The sequence below is a fragment of the Nylanderia fulva genome, unplaced genomic scaffold (assembly GCF_048542155.1).
Source record: "Nylanderia fulva isolate GAGA-0341 unplaced genomic scaffold, ASM4854215v1 Scaffold24, whole genome shotgun sequence".
In the NCBI taxonomy this organism is placed as follows: domain Eukaryota; kingdom Metazoa; phylum Arthropoda; class Insecta; order Hymenoptera; family Formicidae; genus Nylanderia; species Nylanderia fulva.
Window position 1 is genome coordinate 2077599 of NW_028190304.1, and position 27409 is coordinate 2105007.

At 36.5% G+C, this 27409-nt stretch overlaps 1 protein-coding gene across 1 annotated transcript in view; it reads right to left on the reverse strand.

The window, feature by feature from the left end:
• Window positions 1-27409, reverse strand: part of Ephrin (ephrin) — a 61980-nt gene that overhangs the window by 8759 nt on the left and 25812 nt on the right. Inside the window, exons 2-4 of the mRNA XM_029306831.2 lie at window positions 4970-5114; window positions 3473-3770; window positions 1017-1328 (exon numbers count right to left, since the gene is read on the reverse strand). Of these exons, the coding sequence (XP_029162664.1) occupies window positions 1017-1328; window positions 3473-3770; window positions 4970-5114 (755 nt within the window). The remainder of the gene's footprint in view (window positions 1-1016; window positions 1329-3472; window positions 3771-4969; window positions 5115-27409) is intronic.

Sequence of the window (27409 nt, forward strand, 5' to 3'; positions counted from 1 at the left end):
TCATTCACCATTCGATAAGCAATACTGATGCGTATTAAGAATTATGACTCGAGACTTTACATTAATCTCTGAAAGAAAAGAAAAATAGCATCGTTAATTAAGCCGAGCAATTATCTATGAACAACTTATCAGCGAACTGCAAATGGAGCATGATGTAAATTACATCGTAAATGTTAGTATATTTAAGAACAAGCGATGCCATAAGCGATAGATGATTTTCGATCAGTTTTCCGATCGGATCCTGACATTACGTCTCGCCAGCACCTGGCAAAGCGGTTTATAGTTTATCTCTAAATAAAGCAGTCTAATTTTAATCTTACATTAAAAATGCATTATAAATAAAAAACGCGTTATAGATAAATATAAAAATTTTTTATGTCTCTAAATGTTATATATGATTGAGAAGAGAGAAAATTCATGTCATGAATTAAGAAAATAATGAGCTGAAACTAGAACGCGAACTAACTCGGAAGAACATAATTTGCAACTAGTAATAATTGACGGTTGTCATCCTTCATTATTATTTCTACTATAATTTACCATGAAAACTCTAAAAGGAGAGAGAAGTGCATGACATTACATAGATAAAAGAAGACGTGTCTGTTCGCTCGTCATGCAGAAGCTTAACTGAGTGCATGAAAAAAAAAAAAAAAAAAAACTTCCACGACAATTAATATAACGAGCGCGTTGCCCATGCTCTGTCAATTAATGTCGATTGATATTCATCAATGATTACTGCACTCTACATTCGAGCATGATTTAATTATGCCAAAAGTGTTCTTCGATCATACGAAAAGAAATCAACAACCAGATCTAATTCAATTCTCGCAAATCTCCTCTATGACTCTACAGATCTCAAGACAGACTCAAGTCAATACCGAGTATGGAATTAAATACAAGGCATATAATAAAAGCGATAAAGCGTTTCAGAGCAAGATTTCATCGACAGGTGAGATAGACACAGTAGATAGACAGCCAGAGTGCAACGACGAGTGATGTGACGACGCGATACGTACTGTTCTTCTTCTTCTGGCCGGTCGAGGTCTTGGTCGGCGTGATCGAGGACGGCGGTCCATTGTGAATCGGCGGCTGATGCGGATGCGGATGCGCAGGGTAGACGGCCGGCGAAGGTACGTGAGACAGGGTCGGCGCCGCCGTGCCCGGCAGATGATGATCGGGACGATGATGAATGTTGCCCCCCGGGTAGAATCGATCTCCGCCCCTGTAGACGATCGGCGGCGGCGGGGGCGGCACACCGGCTCCGCCGCCCAAAACCGCGGTGCTCGTGGAGCTGCTGCTGGGTACGGTGCTGCTGGTCACGGCTACAGCTGGAAGACGACACATTCGATCATTAAGCGTCTCTCGTCCGTTCGCGCAGGTGTCCGAGGAATGATTGGTGACATCGTTACCAGCGTTTGCGAAATCGATTTTCAATGACAGTCTTATGTAAAAATCGAAGACAAATTTGTTGTGTTGAAATGCAGTAGAAATTGCTGAAACTGTCAATCAACTGTCATTTTTTAATGCACGCAGTTATTGGGAAAACAAAAATTGTGTTGGAAAGAGGAAAGTCTACAGTTTTTAATGGATATAAAGAAAATGTTTGTATACCAGTTTATTTTATTGAAAAAAAAGTCATGAAAAGTGCTGCACAATTTTTGTTTTTTCAATAATAACTGTATATATTGGAAAATGACAGCTGGTTGGTTTCAGCAGTTTCCTATGGGGCACCCTGTATAATATAGAGAAAAATACAGCGAAAAATTGTTTCTAACATTTGAAGATAAATAAAATGAAAATGCATAAAGAACCCAAAGGAAATAGTTGAACAAAAGCGAGTCAAATATAACGACCGGGGAACCCTCGTCATATTCACACTTTCCCATCGCGAGAGTCCAAGGATAGTTCTCTCGTATTATTCCGAGCGCATAACTTGACGCTGTAGCTGCAAACTCTTCGGGAATAAAACTCGCGACCGAGAGAGAGAAGGCACGCACCCCCCGGCGATATAATTGTATGGAAGTAGCTGCGCGCGAACCCTCGACGTGTGTCTACCGTGGACGCGAGGCTCAGGTTTTGCCGTGGAATCTTCAATGCTCGGGAGGAGGAGGAGAGTTCAGAGTTCCCGGCCGGCGAAATAGCTGGTCATTATGGCGCATGAATCGTCTCTGCCAGGGCGGAGGTGGCATGAAGAAAAAGAGGAATGGGGGAGGAGGGAAGTAGGGAAGAAAGAAGCGAAAGGACGCTTCTTCTCTCGAGGATGCTTCGAAACGAATTGGAGAGAAAGAGCGAGGGAACAGTAGGGTGAAATGAAATGGTAGAATTTATTGTGCTCCGGGACATATAGTGCTGGTCTCCCGATCGCAACAAATAACGCACCGCGAAGATTATAATCGATAGGGATTATTTAAGAGAGAAAGACGGTCTGGATGAGAGAGAGAGAGAGTTTGGATAAGAACGTTAAGGAAAAAAAACGAGCTCGCAAGGATGATAAGTTCTCCTCTGTATGACGACCGTTTCTCACGTAACTCTAATTGCGGGATAATGAATTTATGGACCATCACGCTCTCCTTTTTTCCGCGTCTTCCAACGGAGGTCAACTGAAACGAGCAAGCGCGAAGAGTTCAAAAGCGTGATTTACACGCGAAATGAAAAGGCGGTGTGTCCCTCTTACGAGGCGGCGCCTGTAATTTCAGATTATGATAATTGAGAAATTAGAATATAATTGCCGCGTGCGAGAGATTACTTTCATGGGAAGAGAAGCTCGTATTTCGGATATCGTTTCGTGAATGATGTGCGAATGCAAATGAGAAACGCACCCGAGTGAACTGCACACGCTAGTTACACGAATTTTGCTCGCCGAGTCTTTCGAGTTCCCGGAGGAAGAACAAAGGAAATTTCGTCTTTTGCATTTACATCCTACGGATTATTTAAGTATTTAAATTATAGTATTTTTTTTAATTACTAATTTATTTTCAATGGTTTTATTTTAATGAGATGTGCACACGTTGACGTCAAAATCAATTATGTCAATATAGCTGAATACATGAAAAATTGCATCTTGAAAATTCTTATACTTCTAACTTAGAGGATAAGTTAAAAGAATTCAAAATTTATGTTTTTAAATTTTATAAAGATCTGATATTTTTACCACAATACAAAATATTAATATATTTCGCGATAAAATATATATTCGAATAATTTTACTAGGTGTTTATCAATATTTTTTATCGTGGTAAATATTAATCAGAGAAATTCTTTCAGGGTAAATTCTAAAATTGTTTCGATGTAATAGTGACCTGATCATTATTATGTTAAAGTACATTGAAGTAAATTTTGAAAACATTTAATTACGTGATTGTACCGTGTCAATCGTGATCGAAAGAAAAATATATCCCGAAGAATAGTTTCTTTTATAAATGAATCCTCGTATTCCTCGATCTTTGGACACGTGTCCACTATAGATACTTACAGTTGTTGCGCGATGTCGCCGATGAGGTCTCGGCCTCATTACCACAGCAGACCTTGAAGACGACCTTCATGTTGTTGGTGGTGCACCGTCCGCCGATGCGCCTATGGAGATCGTCCTTGGACGAGGTGCTGATGAAATAGTAATCGTGGCCAGGGAGGAACTCGAGGCCCCCGGGTTGTGGTGTGAACGGCCTGAAGGTGATGGTGAAGTACATCGTTTTGCGCGGCTTGTCGCACACCGCTATTACCCGCGGACTGGGATTCGTTATCCGACATGTCTCGAACTCCTCCTTGGACACCTGTAAAACGTCCAACAGGGATGTCAGATGACGGTATAATCGATCGGTGACGCGTGGAATCGCCAACATCAATCATCGATTGACCGCTGTGAAAGATGCCGGGATTTTTCCTTTCTTCTACGGTCGAGGGCTTTTCATTGTGTAGGAGCTAATCGCTGTGTAGGAAGAACGACGGAGACAATGGGACGGCTGATGGCGGAGAGACAATCGAGTGGACTAAAACGATTAAGTCGCCGCCGAATAGTCTTTGAGAGATTTTGCTTTGCTCGAGAGAATGGAATGTTCCATGGATATAATCTGTGAAGGGCGAAAATCAATTCCGGGATAATATCCGGGATTAGCTCGCTCGAATGAAATTTTCTAAGAAAATTGTGCTAATCGAGTTTGCGAAGTTAGGAATTTTTCGCGTTCTCCGATATCTGTCATTTTTTTTAGCAGAGTAACAGGAATCATTTTTAGTGTCGCGAATAAAGATTAAAATAAAAGTTTAAATTTTGAGACGAATAATTGTACGATAGAAAAATTAATCCTACAACTTGTTTTGCGCTCTCCGATCTCTGTCATTTTTCAAGAATAATTTTTAGTGCCACGAATAAAGATTGCAATAAAATTTTTAATTTTGAGACGAATAATTAATCCTATAACTTTTTTCATCTAAATATAAAACTACGGATCTCGAGCAAAGATTAAAAATAAAAAAAAAAAAAGTTCTCCAAGTCAAAGTTTTCTTTAATGTGTTCCGGACTGTACGTCTGATTCTTTCATTTTATAAATTTATATTTCAGTAGCACAGTACTCTTGTTGAAGAGTGGATGTCGTTTTGGGAATATAATGGAAGCTGGTTAAAGAACCAGTTTCAAGTAGCAGCAGCTGTCTAAACATCAGTAGAGTCTGACTGACAATTTTTTTACGTTCAATGTATGTCATATGTATATTACATAATATTTTTATATATTCATTGCCCAATACATTTTCAAGAATAAAAGACGTAAAGCAATTAATTTTTCCAAGAGCATTAAAAAAGGTAAGCATTCTAATGCATTACATCTAAAATTTTATAGAAAATGACATTTATGAAAAGAGTATTTTTCATTTTTCTCACATAGCTAATTTGAATATAGTATGCTATATTTTTGTATATTAATGGTAATTAATACTAACAAAGAATAAACATTATAAAAATGATGAAATTAACTTACATTGTAAATGATGTATTTTTCAGCATCGTCATCAACATACGAGTCCGGTGGATATACCGGACATATTATATTGACTTGATCATACTCGAACGCTGCATTGTTCTTGTTTACGTCGATTATATGATCTGTGTTGTCTATTCGAAATCTGTAACAGAAAAACAAACTCGTAAGCAACTCGATCGAAGGTAATTTCCGCGCGTTCGTTACATATCCAAATAAAAATCTATCTTATTCTAAAATTATTAGCAGAAATAACAAACGGTCTTGCGATAATATTTATATCCATGTATTGTTCGAATATTAATTTTTTCTGTTTATGATATATTGGAAGAAGATAATATGTAGATACATATGAAGAAATAAATATCGTATAAATATTTTTTATGTTGCTCTCAAAGTGCATATCGAAATTTTTGTATGTTTCTTGCTGAAAATATATTCTCAGATCAGTTAAAATTCTCTAGCAAACGCTTTTCGACAAAGATTGTATTTCCGCAGCCTATGATAATATGTCATGGATATGTCAAGTTCTATACGAAGAGAATTTTCTCTTAGAATTTACCCTGAGAGAAAATCATGGTACTTTACAAGTTTCTCTCATTAATATTTACCTCAATAAAAAGTATTAATGTTTTATTGTGATAGATATTAATATTCTTTTATTGTGATTTAATATCACAATCAGAGAAACTCTTATGAAATTCTTCCCAGTACCATATATTGTCCCATACGATTACTATGATTTTCAGGATGAATTCTAAGAGAAAATTTCCTCTGATTAATATTTACCTCAATAAAAAGTATTAATATTTTATTGTGATAGATATTAATATTTTTTTATTGTGATTTAATATCACAATCAGAGAAACTCTTATGAAATTCTTCCCAGTACCATATATTGTCCTATAAGATTACTATGATTTTCAGGATGAATTCTAAGAGAAAATTTCCTCTGATTAATATTTACCTCAATAAAAAGTATTAATATTTTATTGTGATAGATATTAATATTTTTTTATTGTGATTTAATATCACAATCAGAGAAACTTATGAAATTCTTCCCAGTACCATATATTGTCCCATACGATTACTATGATTTTCAGGATGAATTCTAATTGTAAGAGAAAATTTCTTCTGATTAATATTTACCTCAATAAAAAGTATTAATATTTTATTGTGATAGATATTAATATTTTTTTATTGTGATTTAATATCACAATCAGAGAAACTCTCTTATGAAATTCTTCCCAGTACCATATATTGTCCCACGATTACTATGATTTTCAGGATGAATTCTAAGAGAAAATTTCCTCTGATTAATATTTACCTGAATAAAAAGTATTAATATTTTATTGTGATAGATATTAATATTTTTTTTATTGTGATTTAATATCACAATCAGAGAAACTTATGAAATTCTTCCCAGTACCATATATTGTCCCATACGATTACTATGATTTTCAGGATGAATTCTAATTGTAAGAGAAAATTTCTTCTGATTAATATTTACCTCAATAAAAAGTATTAATATTTTATTGTGATAGATATTAATATTTTTTTATTGTGATTTAATATCACAATCAGAGAAACTCTCTTATGAAATTCTTCCCAGTACCATATATTGTCCCACGATTACTATGATTTTCAGGATGAATTCTAAGAGAAAATTTCCTCTGATTAATATTTACCTGAATAAAAAGTATTAATATTTTATTGTGATAGATATTAATATTTTTTTATTGTGATTTAATATCACAATCAGAGAAACTCTTATGAAATTCTTCCCAGTACCATATATTGTCCCACGATTACTATGATTTTCAGGATGAATTCTAGGAGAACATTTCCTCTGTGTATATCAATATAATATTCGCGAGATGCCTAACGCCTCGGGAGATGAACTCTGGATGGGAATGAGAGAGAAAATCCGCGTCCCTATGGTCTGTAGGTAGCCAGGTCAGGAAACGGAGAAAAAGAAAAGATACGAACTCGCTCTTCTCGTTCCCAACGTCAGATAGATAGACGCCTATAGTGTCGATGCATCGCGCAAATTGCACGTACCAACTGCTATACAGAGTGTCTCGAAAATAATCCCCGATTCTTCTCATCTGGAAGTTCTTCCCCGAATAAAATAAAAGTTGAATTATTTTTTCTTCTCCAATATATTCTTTTTTTTTTTTTTTTTTCAATATTAATATCTATCTCGAAAATACATATTGCGTTGATATGCATCTTCTAGAATCCGTATGAGGTAAAAAAAAAAAATAAATGTTCATCATCCGTTTAGAGCTCGATTGATACTTCCACGTTGAAGCGAGATCGTGGTTTTGTTTAGCCGAGCCCCCTGGTGATCTCGGCTCGGACACCCCGTATACATTTATGCGTGCGGAAATGCGTTAGCTAGCAGTCAGTGTACGCATACATACATATATATGCATACATATAACGCGCGGGCGTGCACATTGCCGCATTATGTAGCGGTGAGTTTGCCGGTGAGGATATGCTCGGTAAGGATGAAGGAACGAAAGGTCGGCGGATGATAGGAAGAAGAGGAGTAGGTGCAGAGAGAGAGAAGAGGTGGCGGATGGTTTCTATACAACCGGTTCTCACCGTGCAACACTCTCTCGCACACGCTAATATGCATTCCGTAAGTCGGAGTCTACACGCAACATTGTGACGTCTCCTCCTCTATTTCGCGTCATCCACCTCTATTTCGAATTCGCGAGTCGTCAAGAGAACCGCGTTATCATCCAATAAAATTGGAGCGCGAAAGAATTCGTCTATATACAATTTTACATTCTCCGCCGCATTTATTTTTAATCGCATGTTTATTCATATGTTTACATAATAATTGTGCATTTACATAAATATACCGGCTATTTATCAATATTTATATATCAAAGGCATTTTTATAAATTATAACATTTTTTTATATGTATAGAAATTATATATATATATAGATATATTATATATATCTAATATTTAAAATATATTTTTTTTTATTATACATATATGGACTGCAAAAAAAATATGTAAAATTACACGATAATTAATTATTTATTGTATTACTTTACATTTATTATTTCTGTAATTTGATATATTTTTACATAATATACCACACATTTTTTTACAATGTAGAGTGTATTATAGATATGTGTATGCATACAAACAAAATGTATCTTTCCCGCTGACGGCCTGGTTTCGTTTAAATAGTAGTATATTTCACATCCGCGTTGCGGACGTTGGGCATTGTGCCGCCTTTTATTTTGCCGTTTTTCTCACACACACACACACACACAAGTCTCGTTCTCGTTTGCGTTTACGCGTCGTAGAGACGCACGCACTGTCCGAGATGCATCTACTTTTTGCATGCGCATTACGAAGAGAGAGAGAACTTTACACGCGTATAACCGTATTTATTCTCCACCCCTCGGCTCTTTCTTACGTACATTTGTTTTCGTGTTGGAACATATATGTTCTTACACGTGTTTAGAGTTTATCCGCGAGTCGGCACTATTATATACTACTATACGCGTGGATATTTTTGTTGTTCATTTTTCATCCTACGTTCACGTGCGCTTCCGCGCTCGGATCGAGAGTATAATCGGTCACGGATGATATAAAACCGTAAATCGTATATCCATTTATGTTTTTCCCAAATTTATGCACATTTTAAGTTTTTTCATTATCATTTTAATTAGCTATAAATACTCGTCCATTTTCGATATTAAATTCATGTAAAGTATACAAGTCATATATAATAGATTATTATTAATTTAATTATCTATAAATACTCATGAATTTTCGATATTAATAAAGGATTCCGCTCAAAATAGGATTTTGGCCTTCGGTGGAATTGGCTGAATTTTTGATACGTTATAGTTTAATCATCTATTATTTAGCTTCTGTTCAGCAGATCATAAGCTACAAAATATGAGAAAATCAGCTGATCTTACTAAGATTCAATTTGTATGATTATTACGGGGTTTTTGAACTTGTATAAAGTCCTAGATGAAATTGAATTTCGATAAAATCAGCTTATTTTCTCATGTGTAACTTATGACTTGCTGAACAAAAAATATAATAGGCTCAAAGCTGAATAATAGATGGTTACTGATTTACAGCCTGCAATCAAATACAAAAAAATTCAGACTTTGCAAGTTGTTCAACTCGGCAACTGTCCTGTTATTCAGCTTTGAGAAAATTCAAAAAAAATTCATCGATCACAAAAATTCAGGCAATTCTAGCGGAAGCCAAAATCCTGTGTATATCTTTGTGCGGGATCCTTTATGTAAGAAATCAATTTGAAGCTCTTAAAAAATATTAGTTAGTCATATATAACGTAAAGGCTTGCTCTTTTGATTATAAAGACATAGATATCTGAAAACCGATAATTTTGGCGCATAATTCCCTTCCGTTCTCAGTTACGGGATTATGATAGGGTAGGGTAGAGGTTGATCGCAAATTTGTCAAACGCGCGAGCGATCCTCAATTTTGATATAAAGCTCCTCAAGAGAGCCCGCCCGCGTGCATACGAGTCACGCTTGTCACGAGGGGACAAGCACGGCGAGAGGACGCTGCTACAGAGGGAAACGCGGGCGTCGAATATACGCGGTTCCGACGTTTCGGAGCGTTAACGGACAATCTCATAAGTGGGCGTGTAAGGGCTCGAAAATTGGAAGGTAGGCCGGACCTCGGCTAAATTAACGTTTGGCGATAATATCCGCTCTCTCTCTCTCTCTCTCTCTCTCTGTCCCTCTATTTTTTTCTCGTATGGTACTACCTCCATCGCTCGGCCGAGATCTGGTACCCGTAAAGTAAGCGCACGTGTATGTGCACATACAGAGAAAGAGAGAACGTAGGCGTTTATAGAATGTTTCGTTCCCGGCTCGGTCATTATTAGGCCACGAATTTATTAAGAGACCGTGCATGTATTGTAGCAGCCTGAATTACTCGTGATAAAAGAGCGAGAGACTCTCAGACAGACGTCGTCGTCTTCATGGATGTATACTCGCGGAGGAGGCGAGAGAGATCAACTTTATCGCCGTTTCCGCCGAAACACGTAGTCAGAAACGTGTTTAACGCGTTCTTTTTTTCTGCTTGCCTCGCCCGATCGTTCTCGTTTCTCTACAGGAATTTTTTTTATTATTCGCCCGATTATTGCTACCGACGGGTTAGAGACCTCTATATAGCGAGAGAGTTCCTCGATCGCGATCTCTTCCTCTTAATCGCCAAAATTCGATCGGCCTCTTAGTCGTTTCGCTACTCACTGCTGACGTTTCCTCTTTTTTTTCTCGCGACTAGCTGTACAGGATCGCTCTTTTTCTTTTGCTTTTCGAAAATTCCTCTTTCGACCGGACGTGTTATTGGTAATCCCGATGTGTGATTTAAGGCTCTCCCCTCCGAGGAACGATGTCATTTGCATATGTCTATGTATTCGTAGAAGCCCTCGAGTACCCTTGTATTAATGTGATACCTTACCTCGGTCCTTAACAGTTCTTTTCTGGTCTTAGGTAAACACTCGGCATGAATATGTATGCCACCTCGCTGGTGACCCACGACTCCAAAGTACTACGCAATGGAGCCATTGACTTCGTGGTCACGCGTCGTCGTGTATAGTGGATCCTAATATCTTATTGAAAACGTAGTATTATTCGGTGATTCTCTCTCTATACACTGACCCATGTTGCAAGAATGCGCTGGTTAAAAATAAGCAAGCGGGAATTATCACTTTTTTGAACGTTATCATTTAGGAATTAATCAAGTTAAACGCTGATTAATTGTATAGCGATGTGCAAGAATTGTGTTCTATGCTTATCTGATATTTACATTAAACGAATGAATGAGAAATTAAATCGCGCAAGAAACAATGTATGTAAATTTAAAAATGTAAAATGCACCAATTAAAAAGGAAACAGATTTCTTGACGTGTTCAATGCATAATTTGGAGTAATAACATTTTCATTACATCGAGATGAAGACGTAGATTGCATACACTTGAGCAGCAATTTTCAAAGTGATTTCCGTGCGAATACAAAAATGAATTTGGTCTCGCCAGCGCATCGTAATAGCACTGTACACTCCATTTCCAACTGTCTTCATTAATTCCCACCACTGTCTAGTCGACGCCAATCAACTACCCAGCGAACCCTGTGAGAGGGTCTTCCTAATTGGAATCGCGAAAAAGTGGGCGTGTTCCGATGGGGTACAGCATCGTTTCAGGTTGCTCCTGCGAATTCTTGTCAGCCATTTGGCGATGGCAATTTTCTATCCCACTAATTCGAACATCAATAACTCGGTATATTTCTTAAATGCCTTTACTTTGTCGTATAACAAAGTTCCTCTTGACATTAAAGAATTAGTTTCTTGTATTTTCATTTTTTTTTAATATCAGAGATTTAAACATTAAAATTTTCTAACATCGTAAAATGAACGCGTGACAAAAAAATGATATGTGGCTATTTCGATCTTTGGAGCGAATCGTCCCGCTTCGTTCGGATCCACAATGATCAAAATAAAAGCGCGAACAAAAGCGGAGGCGAGAGTTAGCCTACCTGAGTGAAAGAGCCGAGCTACGGGGCGATACATTCGCCCACAAAAGAGAGAACTTCTCCTCTCGTTCCCGATCCTTGACCCTCGCGTGTCGTCAAATTGAAAGAGAAGATTCGCGGCTTCGGGCGTGCGAGATGAGAGTCGCGCGCAATTCCCGAAGCGTGCAACTTCGTGCGGACCCGACGGCGGGACAAAGAAGACTCGGTGAGAAACCGTGAGGAAAGCGTACCCACGTGCGCCGTAAAGGAAAGAGACGGCGAGAGGAAGAGAAATATGGAAAGGCTGACTTGAACAAAAATACGAGTTCGTGTAGAGGTGAATAGCAATATGTGTGTGTTTCGGAGTATATATTAGCATATTACGTTATCTAGTAATTTTTTATACGAAGAGCATTTTTTTCTTAGAATTTATCATGAAAAATCAAGTAATCAATATATATGGAGGAACAATATATATGGTATTGGAAAAATTTTATAAGAGTTTCTCTGATTAATATTTACCACAATAAAAAATATTAAACATATATGAGAATAGACTGTCAAAAATATTAATGTCTATCACAATAAGATATAAAAAATACATATTAAAGATAAGGGGACATATCTAAAAATGGCACAAAATTCATAAAAATTATATAGATTATTTCCACTTTGATACTAAAGCTACTGTTAAAATTTGGATTTAATTCACTAACTCATTTAAAAAAAAAGTTATTACAATTTAAATTCCGATATAGTTGTATAATCTTACGGAAATCCTATGATCGATTATGTTAAAAATATCGAAAAATACCATGTATTTCAAATTATTTGCACAGGTATAATTGAAACTTTAAGAAACAATGTTGCAAAATTACATTAGCATTCACTAAATTATTATTTAGAAGTAAATACTAATAATTTGTTGAAATTCTGACTTTTTTTCTGATTTCTGAGCATTTCGTTGTGTGAACGCAAGAAACAACTGAAAGTTAGGCCATTAAACTATAGCGATTTTCTATAAGATAAACATTGCGATAAATATTAATCAGAGAAACTCTTATAAAATTCTTCCAATATACGATTACCATGATTTTCAGAGTGAATTCTAAGAGAAAATTCTCTCCGTGTATGATACAGTTATATATGCAAATATATATTGGCAGAGCTTTACAAAAGTTGAATAATGATATATTCTGTGTGCTTTTCTCTTGTATCATTAAATTTTGAAAAAAAAAATTATTATTTTTAAACGAGATTATTTCTATAAGACCGTTTAGTGAAGTTGTTAACCTGAGACTGAAGTTTTATTGCTTTACATATATGGATTCGTCTCTATCGGTGAACAGAAAACGGAGGGAAGGACAGATGGAATGCACCGACTTGGTATACATATATATGTGGGATATTCTTGTAGAGAATATCAAAGCTTGGCACCGCGCGTCAAAGAAAGTGAAGAGAGCAAACGTATGGAAAGAAGAAGAGAAGAAAGAAAGCAGGAAGAAAGAAAGAGGAAAGAAGCAAGCGCAAAAAGACTCTGTGGACGTTACGGCTTCGGGACCGCTTGACTCTTTCATTCATCATGTTCATTCTACAAACGAGTATTGTGTCTGTACGTGATGTACGTTTCTCTCTCTCTCTCTTCCGCTTGTACGAGGCGTACAAAGTCGTAATTCGCGAAACCGCAAATTGTGAACGAAGATATAAATTTTGGTTTGCGCAGTTACGTCAAAGTATTTTTTTTTTATATTCTCCAGTTTCTTATCTCATTCCAAATTAAACTGTTTAACGTAATGAATCAGCTCTCCCATCCCGGAAGATATATCATAATTGTTCCTCAGATAGAAGATAAATTTTCAGACTTTGGTCGAGACTTGTTATCGAAAGAGAATCGATAACATGTCGTGCGTGAGATATGATCAGAAAATAATCATAATCAGGCCGAGAAAATTCCTCACGTAAATCGAGGCCAGAAGATTCGTCAGACAAAAAAAATCCGAAATATGATGGGCGTTGGAATATAACATGGAGTCGTTAGAAACCCTCGTTTCTCGGAAGACGTACTTATAATATATCGGATCCTTCGCACCTGCTTCGATCGACGGTTGCAAGTGCAAGTTGCTACTATATACATGCAGAAAGCACCACCGTGATTGGTTTCCCCGAGGGAGAGGAAGAGACGAAGGGGTGATTTTATTTCCGCCCAATATGCAGACCCTTTGTTACCCCCTTCGACAGTTGCATTCGCGGCACTTTCCAATTTCCGTCGGTGTCGATCACAGCGCAGATGTAGATTTGTCGCGCACGCACGAGCTAGCGATTCTCTCGACGCGATCTAACCCGGAAGAGAGGCGTCTTTCCATTGAAAGAGGACATCTTTAATCACGGAACGATTTTTGGTGGCGCGTCACATTAAAAAAAAAATTTTTTTCGTACAGCAAAAATTGCAGTTCCTTCACAGAATTTTTTCTTAGAATCTATCCTGAAAATCATGATAATCGTGGCACAATATGATTTATTATTGAAAGAATTTTATGAGTTTCTCTGATTAATATTTTTAGCATAATAGAATAATTATTTCGTACAGCAAAAATTACAGTTCCTTCACAGAAGAAATTTTTCTTAGAATCTACCCTGAAAATCATGATAATCGTGAGAGAATATGACTTATTATTATTGGAAGAATTTATGAGTTTCTCTGATTAATATTTTTAGCATAATAAAATAATTATTTCGTACAGCAAAAATTGCAGTTCCTTCACAGAAGAATTTTTTCTTAGAATCTACCCTGAAAATCATGATAATCGTGGCACAATATGATTTATTATTGAAAGAATTTTATGAGTTCCTCTGATTAATATTTTTAGCATAATAAAATAATTATTTCGTACAGCAAAAATTGCAGTTCCTTCACAGAATTTTTTCTTAGAATCAATCCTGAAAATCATGATAATCGTGGGACAATATGATTTATTATTGGAAGAATTTTATGAGTTTCTCTGATTAATATTTTTAGCATAATAAAATAATTATTTCGTACAGCAAAAATTGCAGTTCCTTCACAGAAGAATTTTTTCTTAGAATCCACCCTGAAAATCATGATAATCGTGAGAGAATATGACTTATTATTATTGGAAGAATTTATGAGTTTCTCTGATTAATATTTTTAGCATAATAAAATAATTATTTCGTACAGCAAAAATTACAGTTCCTTCACAGAAGAAATTTTTCTTAGAATCTATCCTGAAAATCATGATAATCGTGAGAGAATATGATTTATTATTGGAAGAATTTTATGAGTTTCTCTGATTAATATTTTTAGCATAATAAAATAATTATTTCGTACAGCAAAAATTGCAGTTCCTTCACAGAATTTTTTCTTAGAATCAATCCTGAAAATCATGATAATCGTGGGACAATATGATTTATTATTGAAAGAATTTTATGAGTTTCTCTGATTAATATTTTTAGCACAATAAAAAAAATTATTTCGTACAGCAAAAATTGCAGTTCCTTCACAGAAGAATTTTTTTTTTAGAATCTATCCTGAAAATCATGATAATCGTGAGAGAATATGATTTATTATTGGAAGAATTTTATGAGTTTCTCTGATTAATACTTTTAGCACAATAAAAAAAAATTATTTCGTACAGCAAAAATTGCAGTTCCTTCACAGAATTTTTTCTTAGAATTAATCCTGAAAATCATGATAATCGTGGGACAATATGATTTATTATTGGAAGAATTTTATGAGTTTCTCTGATTAATATTTTTAGCACAATAAAAAATATTAATATCTGCCACAATAAGATATAAAATATGTTCGATTAATTTTACTATGTACATATTTTTTATTGTAGGAAATATTAAGAGAAACTCTCTTAAATATAATTCTTCCAGTATCATACTGCTCCACGATCATCATGTTAGTTTTATATCTTGCGAGGTAAGCTTTGAATATACAATTTGCATATGTAATTTTATTTAAAATATTGGAAAAATATTAACATTTAGTAGCAGCATGATAACTCTTATATTATTTTTTCAGTTTTATTGAAAAAGACTTTGGAGTCGAGGTTCATTGTCTTAAAATAAAAAGATGAGCTTTTTCGAGAATTTGCTTTGGTATAATATTATTTTATTCAGCGTGATAGACGCGTATTCATATCTCATTCATACTTAGAGCACTGAATATGGCTCTATTTGATTTTCAGCCTGAAATAACATTGCATATATGATATGCATATAAGACAAATAAAACTCGCGCGGATCGGATCCTGAGAAGCAGCATCCGGGCAACTCTCTTCTGCAACATTTGAAAAGCGGATTTATCCGATTCAACCTACCCTTCAATTCTTCTGCATTCTTGCACAGTTGCAGTTGCTCAAGTGTTGCCCGATTCGGAGATCTCTCTCTCATGGCAATATATTCGTGTTTCGCACGCATGAGAAAGGGAGACGCAAATAATTGGTCGTTAGCGCCTATACACTATCATTTGCAACTGCATTTGCAACTGCATTCGAGTATGCAGCAACATTCTTGCACGCTGATATTCAGAAATGTTGCAGCGGCGACGACGTTGGACGCGACTTTACACAACAACTTCCTGAATGACAATAAACACCGAGGCTCTCTTCGCTTAATCAGGATGTCCAGCAGACTCAATGAAAAAAATTCCCCGACTTTTTCAGATTTTCCAAGACCAGAAATTCATTTTTCCCCAACTTATTATTTTTTCCAAATATATCATTTGCATATATCTATGTGATAAATCAATTCAATATTAAATCATGAAAACAAAAATTTAAATCAATTATACAATCTGCATCATGTACGATAATCGAAACAAACATGTCACTACAAACTATTTAAATAATCACCTTTTTTATTTATATTATATGAAAATTTTTAGTTTTGTCTCTATCAAACACATTGAAATAAAATAACACGACGATGAAAATCTAAATTAACGAACACGCTGGAGACGAAATGATTTTTAACAACACAAAAAATTAGCGTGCTGGGAGTCGAGGAAAAGTAGATATTTATTTAATAAAAAATTTCAAATTATTGAGTCAAATTAAAATAATGTGAAAAAATCCAAATAGTACAATTTCCTGACAATTCCAGATTTATCAAATTCCCTGACAATGTCCGGTTTTTCAGATTTCCCTGTTAATGCGAGGCATTAAGGCGTTACGTAAATGCGTGCGGGTGACTTCGTCGGCGTTTTTGGATGTCTCTCTCCATTTCGAGAGACGACCCGCGAAACGTTATTATTAGTTAACTCCAAATATTTATCGTATTTCTTGCTCCGCCCCAATTCTGTCGCGTCTCGCGTTCAAGGCTATTCTCGTATTCCGGTTAAATAAGGAGCCGCAGAGAAGTCGGATTTTCATCCAACGAGCGAGAAAGAACTGAATATCCAATTCGATCTCCTGGTTAATTTATTTAATAAACCAATTGAAAAATATACGAGATGGTTAAATAATTTGATCGACTGATTTAGGTCACGATGTTTTAATTAAAGAACCAAGAAATAGTCTTGTGCGATAATAAATAACTATTCCAAAAATAATTTTATAGATCAATAATTCAAGTGATCCTTAACACTTTATAGACAAATACGTCGGTAAGACAAAATAAAATGTAATTAAATCCTTTTTTTGGAGAGATCGGAAGGCGATGTCTCGTAATATTTGGAAAGGACAAGTATAATTAAACATCGAGCGATTAAAGAGCCACTTTTAAACTGTCAGTAAATATTGATTCAATTCCTTTAAGAGTGTTAATCAAGCGTTTCTCTTAGGTATTTATTTCAAGAGACTTGAAATAATATTTTGCACTCGAAGAAACAACCAGGAGGAAGTAGAAGACGAGCGGAAACGAGTGCGAGAATTCGAGCGAGTTCCCTCCATTCGAGGGCAAAAAAAAAAAAAAAAGAAAAATGTTACATCATTCGCGTTTCGCGCATTCGTTACGCCAATCTCTCTCTCTCTCTCTCTTCTTCCTCTCTCGTGTCTTTTTGCAAGACAATCATCGCGCGAGCTCTCGGTTGCTGGAAAAAGAGCCGGGAAAGAAATACCGCTCTCGAGTCGAGGGAAACGCTAGTTAATGAGGCGACGGGTGATTTTATTTCCTTCCATCCGCCCTTTTTCCCGCCTACTTGGCACGCCGAGGTTTAACTGTATCGCGGCAAAATAAAATATCCTCCGGCCCGATAATTCCGTCGCGCCTGTTCGAACCCAATCCATTATCGATGGTGTGTCTCGCTCGCGAATCGGATTAACGAGATAGTTCTTACATTCTTGCGAGGTGTACCAGATTGACGTCTGTGCGCGAAGAGAATCGCGGGTTTTTGATATAAGAAGATGATTCGCATACAAATGCATCCGGAATCGCATCGGAGTGAATCACGGATCGACGATTGTTTGAAGACGTCGAGAGAAATTCAGCGGAAATGTTGTAAACCTGGCAATAACGATGAAATCTACTTTGCGAAAAGTGGATAGGTAATATTCAAAATGTTATATATTAAAAAAAAAGACTTCATCGGGCTTGCTGAACCGCCATAAATTAATTTCCGGTGATGCGTTAAAGTTTCCCAACCCGGCTTTATTTTTTTTTTTTTACATTCTTCTCGTCTTTTACTCGTAACGAGTATAATCCGTTTTATGAGCATCGCTCGGGAAATATCGCCGCCCCTTTTCTCGTCATTGCATTTCTTCTTATCTATCGCAACATTATCCGTATCTTCCTGTCGTCAACTCGCAGAGAGTGCGACGTCTCCGAAGGGGAATGGGTCCATAAACTCTCTCTCTCTCCTCCATCTCGAGAAAAATCTCTCGATCAATCTCGAGACTCGAGCGAATTCGACGATAATAATTTAAGAATCGCGAAATAACTTTCCGATTTTCTGATCGATGCCGCCATACGTCACATACGACATAATAATTCTACATAATAGTCATGCTATTGATATTTACATAAAATCTAAAAAAAATAAAATAATAAAATAAAAAACATAAGATGAAAATATCCGAGTGCAGTTAATCCGACTTTGATTATTTGCATAAAATTATTTTTCTTAAAAAAAAAAATAAATATATATTATTCCCTGATTTATTTATTTTATATAGATTCATCTAGATACAGAGTCGCAACAAAGTTGGAGCGCGCGAGCTGACTTTGACGTTTCCTCGTCTTTTATTAAAGGGGCCTCTAGACGCGTCTTTAGCCAAAAGTTCATCGATCCATGAGCTTCGCGACGCCGGGCGTCCTATTAAAAGCCACCTCCGCCTTCGTCACGCGTGCGGAGGCACTAAAGTGGCCGGACGCGGACGACAGAGTGTCTCGGTGTGGCGGTACCGGCGAGAGATCAGAGAGAACCGACGTGACGTCGGGAAAGAAATAGTTTCGCGCCGCGCCGGGAAGAGACACGAGCGCGCACGTGTTTTCGGAGCTTGCAACGCGAAGCTGTCCTTGACGTCGCAATCCGTCGATTTATCAAACGCGTCGTCGAAAGCCGGGACAACCTTGCCTTCCCTCTTCGTGGCTCAACAGGTGATAATATAAGCGAGACATGATGTTGCCGGTGCAAGATTTTTAATTAATGTTGCCGATCGAATTCATAGAAAATTCGGAAAATAATTGATATATAAAAATAATTGTAATATGTGTATTTTTAATAAATTTTATACTTGTAAAAAATATTTATGCTCTTACAATTAAATAGGATATTTTTAATTGTGTAAGAACGTAAAAACTGAAAACAATTTATCAAAAATATTTATTAAAGATTATAGACTTGACATTTGTTTTCTATGCAAACGACACGAGTTGCTCAATATTTAACGGTCAAATTTATTTTTTTGTAGTTTGGTCTAGGAGAATTAATAGCCGAAAACTTGGTGTGTCGTCGATTTATTGCAGTTGGGAACGACATGTTGCGTTAAACATTTGTTCGAGTTTATGACTGCTATTATTTTTGTGTTGGTTGCTTTCGTACGCGTTGGATCATCAATCATCACATTGTAGACACGCGAGGGAGACCCGTTTTGAAAATTTAATAGATGTTAGGTCAATTTATACGATTCGAGAAATTCGGTATTGGAAGCTGTAGCAACATTTTATATCGTTATAAATTATTCATCAACGATCGTGGAATAATTATTGCCTATACAAAGTAGCAAAGAGCTATATCGATGAACAGTTACACTGTACTTTTCGACATAAATTTGTATCTTTTTTTTTTTTTTAAGTAGCCGAATTACGAGATGCTTCGGCTGCATTAAAAATGATTTAATTGCACGTTTCCTAATTTCAGGCGATTTACTTTGCGTCGGCGATCGCCGCCGTGAGAGCAGCGAGAAACCGAGCGATCCACGATGACATTTGACGACGATTTAATTTTACGATCGTTGGTTTTATGGGGACTCTCGAAAGTCGATTAGGAGAAACCACTCTTGGGCGGAGTCGTCATGGTCTTAGTCTTCGGATTTAGGAAGAAAGCGCGGAACTTGCGACGACCTTGCTATGTTACGACCTCCTCTTCAGGTTTATGGCTGATACCAAAGTCCGTGTACGAGGAAACTCGATGAAAGCTTTACGATTGTGAGAATTCTTACGATGCATTAAAGATGAAAAAAAATAGTTATATTTCCAAGTAAATTTTCGACCGAATAAAATCGAGAAGCTAATTGTAAATATCGTGTACATGATATATGTTTAAAATTATTCATTCAATTATATATCCAGTTATTAAGATTATCTGTTATATTTTTTTATTTTTATAATCATTATTATGATCAGCTGATGCACGAATCTATATAATTAAAATTAAGCTCCAGAGAGTCGAAAGAATATTTCACAAAATTTTAATTTTATATTTCTTTAATTGCACCAAAAAGTTCCACACATAAAAAAAGTCACGTGAATCAAATAAGTGCTGAATTAATTTACGCTAAAGAAACGTGGGTTATATAAATTATTTAAACACTCAGACGAGAATATAAAGTACTGGAGGACATTCTGCACGACCGTAAAGAAGCTGGAAAATATCGATGTTGCTGGAAGAGGTAGGCCGATAAAATCCACGGTATCGAATCGTAACTTCCCGTACCGTCTTTTATCCGCTCATAGGATTAATGTCTTGAGAGTGCACAGGCTCTCTTGGACCACGTGCATCAATTGCGATGTCAAGCTATCCGACAGAGAGCTGCCTTCTCCCATCCCCTTTTCGATGTCTTCCGGGATAGGACTAACCACGATCGCTGCCGGATTTTCCTTCGGACTTCGGGGAGAGAAAGAGATCCGCATTAAGACATTTCTGATACGGACGGGATAACCCGAGTCTGTCCCGCGATCTGTTCATTCGAGAGTTCCGAGATTCCCGGGTGGGGATCACGTCGTGTTGATATCCCCGCGATATAGCTCTATTATTCGCTGGACGCGGGCAGGTACGTCGCGACAGTTCGAGGTCACTTCCTAGTGCCGGGACGTTTCACACCAGCGCGTGACACATCGGCGCGGCGCGGATTCACAGTCACGAATTCGCGTGACCGTACTGCGGAAAATCACCGACGATCAACTCGCGTTACCCGGGACGAGCTGCATCTCCGTCTCGATCGCCATCGGCTGAGACATCTCGGCTTATCGATATATTATTCGTATACGCCCGAACATGGATACTTGTATATATTTAATTTTCATTCTCGATATATTTAATGAAAGAGGGGCTTATAATTGAATATTTTTAAAAATATATACACAAAGAGAATTTTTTCCTCAGAATTTACCCTGAAAATTATAATATGATAGTGGAAGAATTTTGTAGGAGTTTCTCTGATTAATATTTATCACGATAAAAAATATTTACTACGATAAGATATAAAATATGCTCGATTAATTTTACTATGTACATATTAATATTTTTTTCTAAGAGAAAATTCTCTCCGTGTATAAAATTCATATATCTCTGATCTAAATTATATCAAGGAATCAAAAAAGTATTTTATAACGTCTTCGATTTTAATGAATAGACTTATCTAATATACAGCAGCCATAAAACATGGCAAATAGCCAAAAAATATGCCGCGATGTAGTTATTGATTTCTTTCAATATATGAACCAGCATAGAAAGAGAGAGAAAAAGAGAGCACTAGCCATACAGGAAGTTATTGCTATCGGTTTTTTAAATAATTCGATTTTCCCTGTCTCTTGGTGAGATAACGTTTCTATCGATTATATTATCACAGTAGCTATTTATTAGAATTCCTTTTACATATCTATCGTTGATAAATGTCTATATTTGATACTTTGCTTATCTGACGTTTATTCCCATTTCTATTCGCAGCAAACTTATTTGATAAAAATTACATCGACATTTCGATTTAAAAGTCTAAAAGTATAATATTTAATATTTATATATCCTCTTGAAAAGAATATTTAAGTATTTCCTTCTCTCCATATCTTGATTTTCGATGGATTAACTGTGCATTGTCTCAAGAATAATACATAAAATTCGCGATGATAATTAATTACTAGTATAATTAGAAAAAAAAAAAAACAATCGCGTAAAAATTAAGTAATTAAGCGTTAACAAATTACGTTGAAAAATTAAAAATAGAAACTATAATTCCCAAGTATATAATTATCCCGGATTCTTTCGTATAATTACGGTAATTATGATTTATTACACGATAATCATCCTTCCCGTTAACCATTAGTCAAATATTATGACATAAATTTTTTCCCTGAATTTCCACTATAAACTCTAAAAATCCCATTTCGCGTTTCACTTCTTTTCACGCGGTAAGCTGTCCTTACTATTGTTTGCACACGCGAACGCGAAGTGTACTTATTATCCTTGATTTTCGATGGGGATTCTCCCTAGAGCGCGCAAAGAAGAACCAGGACTCTTTGCCGCATTCCGTCCGTCTGTCAACATTTCGAGACGATTCCTTCGAAGTGTCCTCTCTCACCGGGCATAATGATTTATGCCTTCGTCCGTGTGCCTTCCTATAATCTCCGGCGTCGCCGGCACTTGTTCTAAGGAAATAGACTCGTCATCCCTTTACAATGTGCTAAGAAGCAAGGTAAACACCAGGACCGCCTCGTCCTCGTTGACGTTAAGTCGACCCGAGGTCTTACCTCGACTTTTTGCCTCGGTCCCGGTTTCCGCGCGTGACTTTCGAACCGGAGTCTCCCTCTGGAAGAGAAGGACGACGAATAAGGAAAGGGAAAAGCGCGCTCCGCCCAGCGCGACCTCGCTCGCACCGCATGCGGTATCCCTCGGGACAAAAAGGGCCCCGAGAAATCCGGGGTCCCATAATCCGCGCGATAGGGTTCTTTCTATTTATGCGACGGAGGCGAGTAGTTGTGCCAATACGAGGCCGGCGAGTGATGTGGAAATTAACCTTGGAGGAAGCAACCGTTCTCTTCCTTCTCTTTGTTTCCTCCTCGCGCTTAGTATCGTCCTTGCCAGTCCGAAATAAGCGAGTCCCAGAGGCGGGGTAGCTCTATACGGTATAAATTTGGGGTCCCTAGACAAATGGGGCCTCCCTTTAACGGTGCGTGCTTGCTAGAGGCCTGCGCGAGCTTGCCACGAGGCCTCTCTTTGTGCTCGTCGAAGGACGCGAAGGACCGATTTGTTTGCTTTGCCTAGCCTAGGATGTACTCGTGTCGATGCAGTTTTCGTCAGGTGATTTCATCAAGGTCGCATTATTAGAATAGAGAAATCGTGTTAGATCCCAGCCGAAAAATGGCCTCGCCGGTGAGAAGATGGAAGGATAATCGGGAATCGTAAAGAAAATCTCTTAGTCTTTTCTGAACAATTCAAACGACAACATGACTATATTTTAAACTTGAACACGGAGAGAATTTTCTGTTAGAATTTACCCTGAAAATCAAGGTAATCGTGGGAAAATATTGGAAGAATTTGATGAGTTTTTCTGATTATTTACCACACTATAAATAGTAACATATCTATCACAATAAAATATAAAATACTTATGTTCGATTAATTTTACTGCGCTGAAACAAAATTATTAAATTTACAAATATTTATCTATTTGAAAAAAATTTCTTATATCGAATAAATATTTTTTCACATCAAATCAATATTTATTTGAATTCAATAATTTTGTTCAGTAGTGTATGCACATAATAAAATTTACTATGTATATATTAATATCTGTAATAAATATTAATCAGAAAAACTCTTATAAAATTCTTCCAATATATTATGCCACAATTACAATGATTTTCATGCAGGGTAAAAATCCAAGAGAAAATTCTCTCCGCAAAGTGGGAAAAGCTGCAGTTTTTGGAATTAATTTCTCAATTAAATAACTCGCATTAAAATATGATATAAGAACAAGAGATTGTACAAGTTTTTTTTTCCTCCAATTTTGCTTAGATCTATACCGAATGCATTTTTTTCTCCGCGAGATTCTCCGGCCAAGCACGAAACCTCCTCGCTCGGACCCGGGGAGGAGCCGGTCGGACATAAATCCCAATGTCCTAGATTTAGATGAATAGGTTTTAACGGTGCGTATATACGCGAGTTCTCTCTAATACACACGCATGCAGGCACAAGACCCTATGCGCCTTTGTCCAGCCACGACAAACGTATAAAGCAGCAGTCATTTTCGATTTTCGATTTTCAAGGCTTAGTCGTATATAGAAAGACACGCGCGTACCTGGGTTTCTTCTGCCCCGAGAGGATTTCCAGGCCGTCTTCCCCAGGTACATGTCAAATCGTGCTCGCGCGTCCGCCTCCCTTTGGGAGTTTTTCCCCATCTTTCTTTTCTCACCCCACTTTTTCCTCCGATCTTTCAGCAAATAATGGCCCACTTGATTGTGGGTATCTTCAGCAAGGATATAAGCGAGGGATATTTCTCGTCGCGCTGCATATACGCTTCATTCGTATATATTCGTGGGGAAACGCGAGATCCTATTGTCCGGGATCCGAGGCATCGCATCGCGGAGAAAAGAAATATTGCGGCTAGAAGTGGCGCGTTTTGTTTGCTCCGCATTGTCGTCCCAAGGTTGATATAATAGTGAAGTGGTTTGTCGCCGGAATTTTTTGGAATCGCGCGGCTTAACAACAGATGCTGGCCGGAACGGATTATCCTCATGAAGCAACGTACATAGCGTATAATACACGATCACGGAAAAAAGGGAATCCTTGATTCAATTATTTTATGCCAAATCTAATAAAATATTATAAAGCTTACATAATAAATAAAATTATATCATAAAACTTTTAATAAATAACTCATAAAATAGTATAAAGTACAAAAATAAATACGAGTATCTAATTTTTTTTTCATGTATATACATGGAATGTATTGTTCGAGAGAGGAAGAGAAATTAATCTTTTATCATTCTTATCGTAGAGTTATGTTGTCACTTCCCTTTTGTATTATTATACAGGCAATAATCGAGCTCGAGTAGTTAAATCAAGTCATTTTTGTCGATATATCTATAAAAAAAATTAGTTAATTCTTATAAGTATTTATTTTAATACTATCAAATAAATCATTTATTTGAAACTAATAATATTTATTTGATATGAAAAATGTTTATTTAATATAAGAAAATCCTTTCATGTATATACATGGAATAATTTGTTCGAGAGAGGAAGAGAGATTAATTATTTATCATTCTTATCGTAGAGTTATGTCACTTCTCTCTTGTATTATTGTCGCACATGCGATAATCGAACTCGAGTAGATAATTGGAGCTATTTTTATCGCTATATCTATATAAAAAAAATTTAGTTAATTCTATAAGTATTTATTTCAATACTGTCAAATAAATCATTTATTCGAAACTAACATTTATTTAATATAAGAAAATCCTTTTCAAAACAAGTAAACATTTATTTATTTCAAATAAATGATTTATTTGACAGTATTGAACTAAATATGTATTCATTTTTTTCAGTGCACGTCATAAGTTATGAAATTATTCACTGAAACACCGATTATATATATATATATATATATATATATATATATATATAATATATACACAGAAAAAAGGAATCCTTGATTCAAGTATATTTTTATTCTTGAACGCTATTTGATTGATTTAAGCATAGAATGCTCTTTGTAATTGCAAATTTTCATTTGCCTTAATAATAAATAAGTTCGCGTCAAGTATATTTTATCCTTAAGATATATTCTTGTTTGAAAAATCGCATATGGTAAAAACAAACTTAGTCACATTTGAACTAAGAATTATTATATATATTTGAAAGTACCGCTTATATCCGATGCACACTTGTCACTTGCCCTTGCAATATTTATAAGTAAATTTCAGTTTTAACCAAAAATATTTTGCACTTTGTTTTAAGGATAAATTATCCTTTATCCAAAATTATTTATATTTGGGCGCTATTATAAGGATAAAATATACTTGAATGAAAGCATATTTGCATTCTCTCAAGGATACTGTTTTTTCTGTGATGGATTATTGTTTTTATTACACATTCAGCAGAGGCACGACGAGCCTTTAGAGTCTGTCGATTCCAAAAAGTTGTAAGAAACTGCCAAAAATTATTAAAATATAACGCTTATTTCAATACTTGCGCTAATGAATCATTCATTGTTTTAAAAAGGAGTTCCAAATCAATGATTGAAATAAATATATATACTTATTCGAATTCAATAAATTTGTTCTCAGTGCACCAAGTATTAATAAAGTATCCTATAATTTTCTTTATCGTTTTAAAAGGAATTTTCAAATAAATATTTTTCACATCAAATCAATATTATTAGTTTCAAATAAATGATTTATATTTGACAGTATTGAATTCAATATATATACTCATTCGAATTCAATCAATTTTTTTTCAGTGCACGAAGCATTAATAAAGTATCCTATAATTTTCTTAGAAATATATACGGAGATTTTTATAACTAAATAAGCATCTGTCAGTGATACTTTATCGTTCGATATTTTATTTCCCGCAATATTTATAGATGTAGAATTTCGAGAGAGAGAGAGAAAGAGATTGCGCCTCTTTCGACGAAATCCACGAAGTGCATCATCAATCACGCGTATGGATCTCTCTCCGTCGATCGCGCAAGGTGCAATTATGGATATCCAGAAACGGGTGGCGGTCTCCGGTTAATACAAAGAATCCATTTCACTCTTCCTCGCGCGTGTGCATCCTCCTCTCCTCGAGATCGCTCTCTTTCTCCCGTGCCACCCCCACGAGAAGAGAGAGAGAGAGAGAATCGACCTACGGCTGTTCTTTCGGAAACCATATATTTTTCGTTTCACAGTTCGCGGCGCCGTTGAATGCCCTGCCTCCATTCAGACGAGGGTGCATCTCCGTAGCAGCCGCCAGGTATAAATTCTGGCGTCGGCTACGCGCGCTCGATGGGGTGAGGAGTAAAAGGCCGTGAGAGGAGAAAGATCGGTCCCATGGTAATCGATTACCTCCCCCATATCCCGAGAATCCCATATAGTGACCGGGCCCCATGGCCCGAAGATTGAACCTTCGATAACTGGCGCTCCTTTCTTTCTCTCTCCTTCCTTCCTCTTTCACCCTCTCTCTCTCTCAAGAGAGAGAGAGAGAGAGAGAGATTCTTCTCGGTGCGAATTTATTCTCTTGCTCTCTCGTCTATTTTCTTGCGCCGCGCGACGAAGGACACGTAATCCCGGATCTCGGAAATGCCGCGCTAATTAAGCGTTGCTCCGACACAAGTCCACTTTTGCACGACTCTAGGGACATATTATCGCGTATTATACACACGGGATATACGCAGAGAAACGGATCAAAAGGAATACTGTGTCATAATAACCCGCTGGAACGGTGCGGAATAAAAATCGCGAAGCCGACCGGTCGCGGATCGTATCATCGTTAATATATGTATGTGAATTTGTATCTACGTAG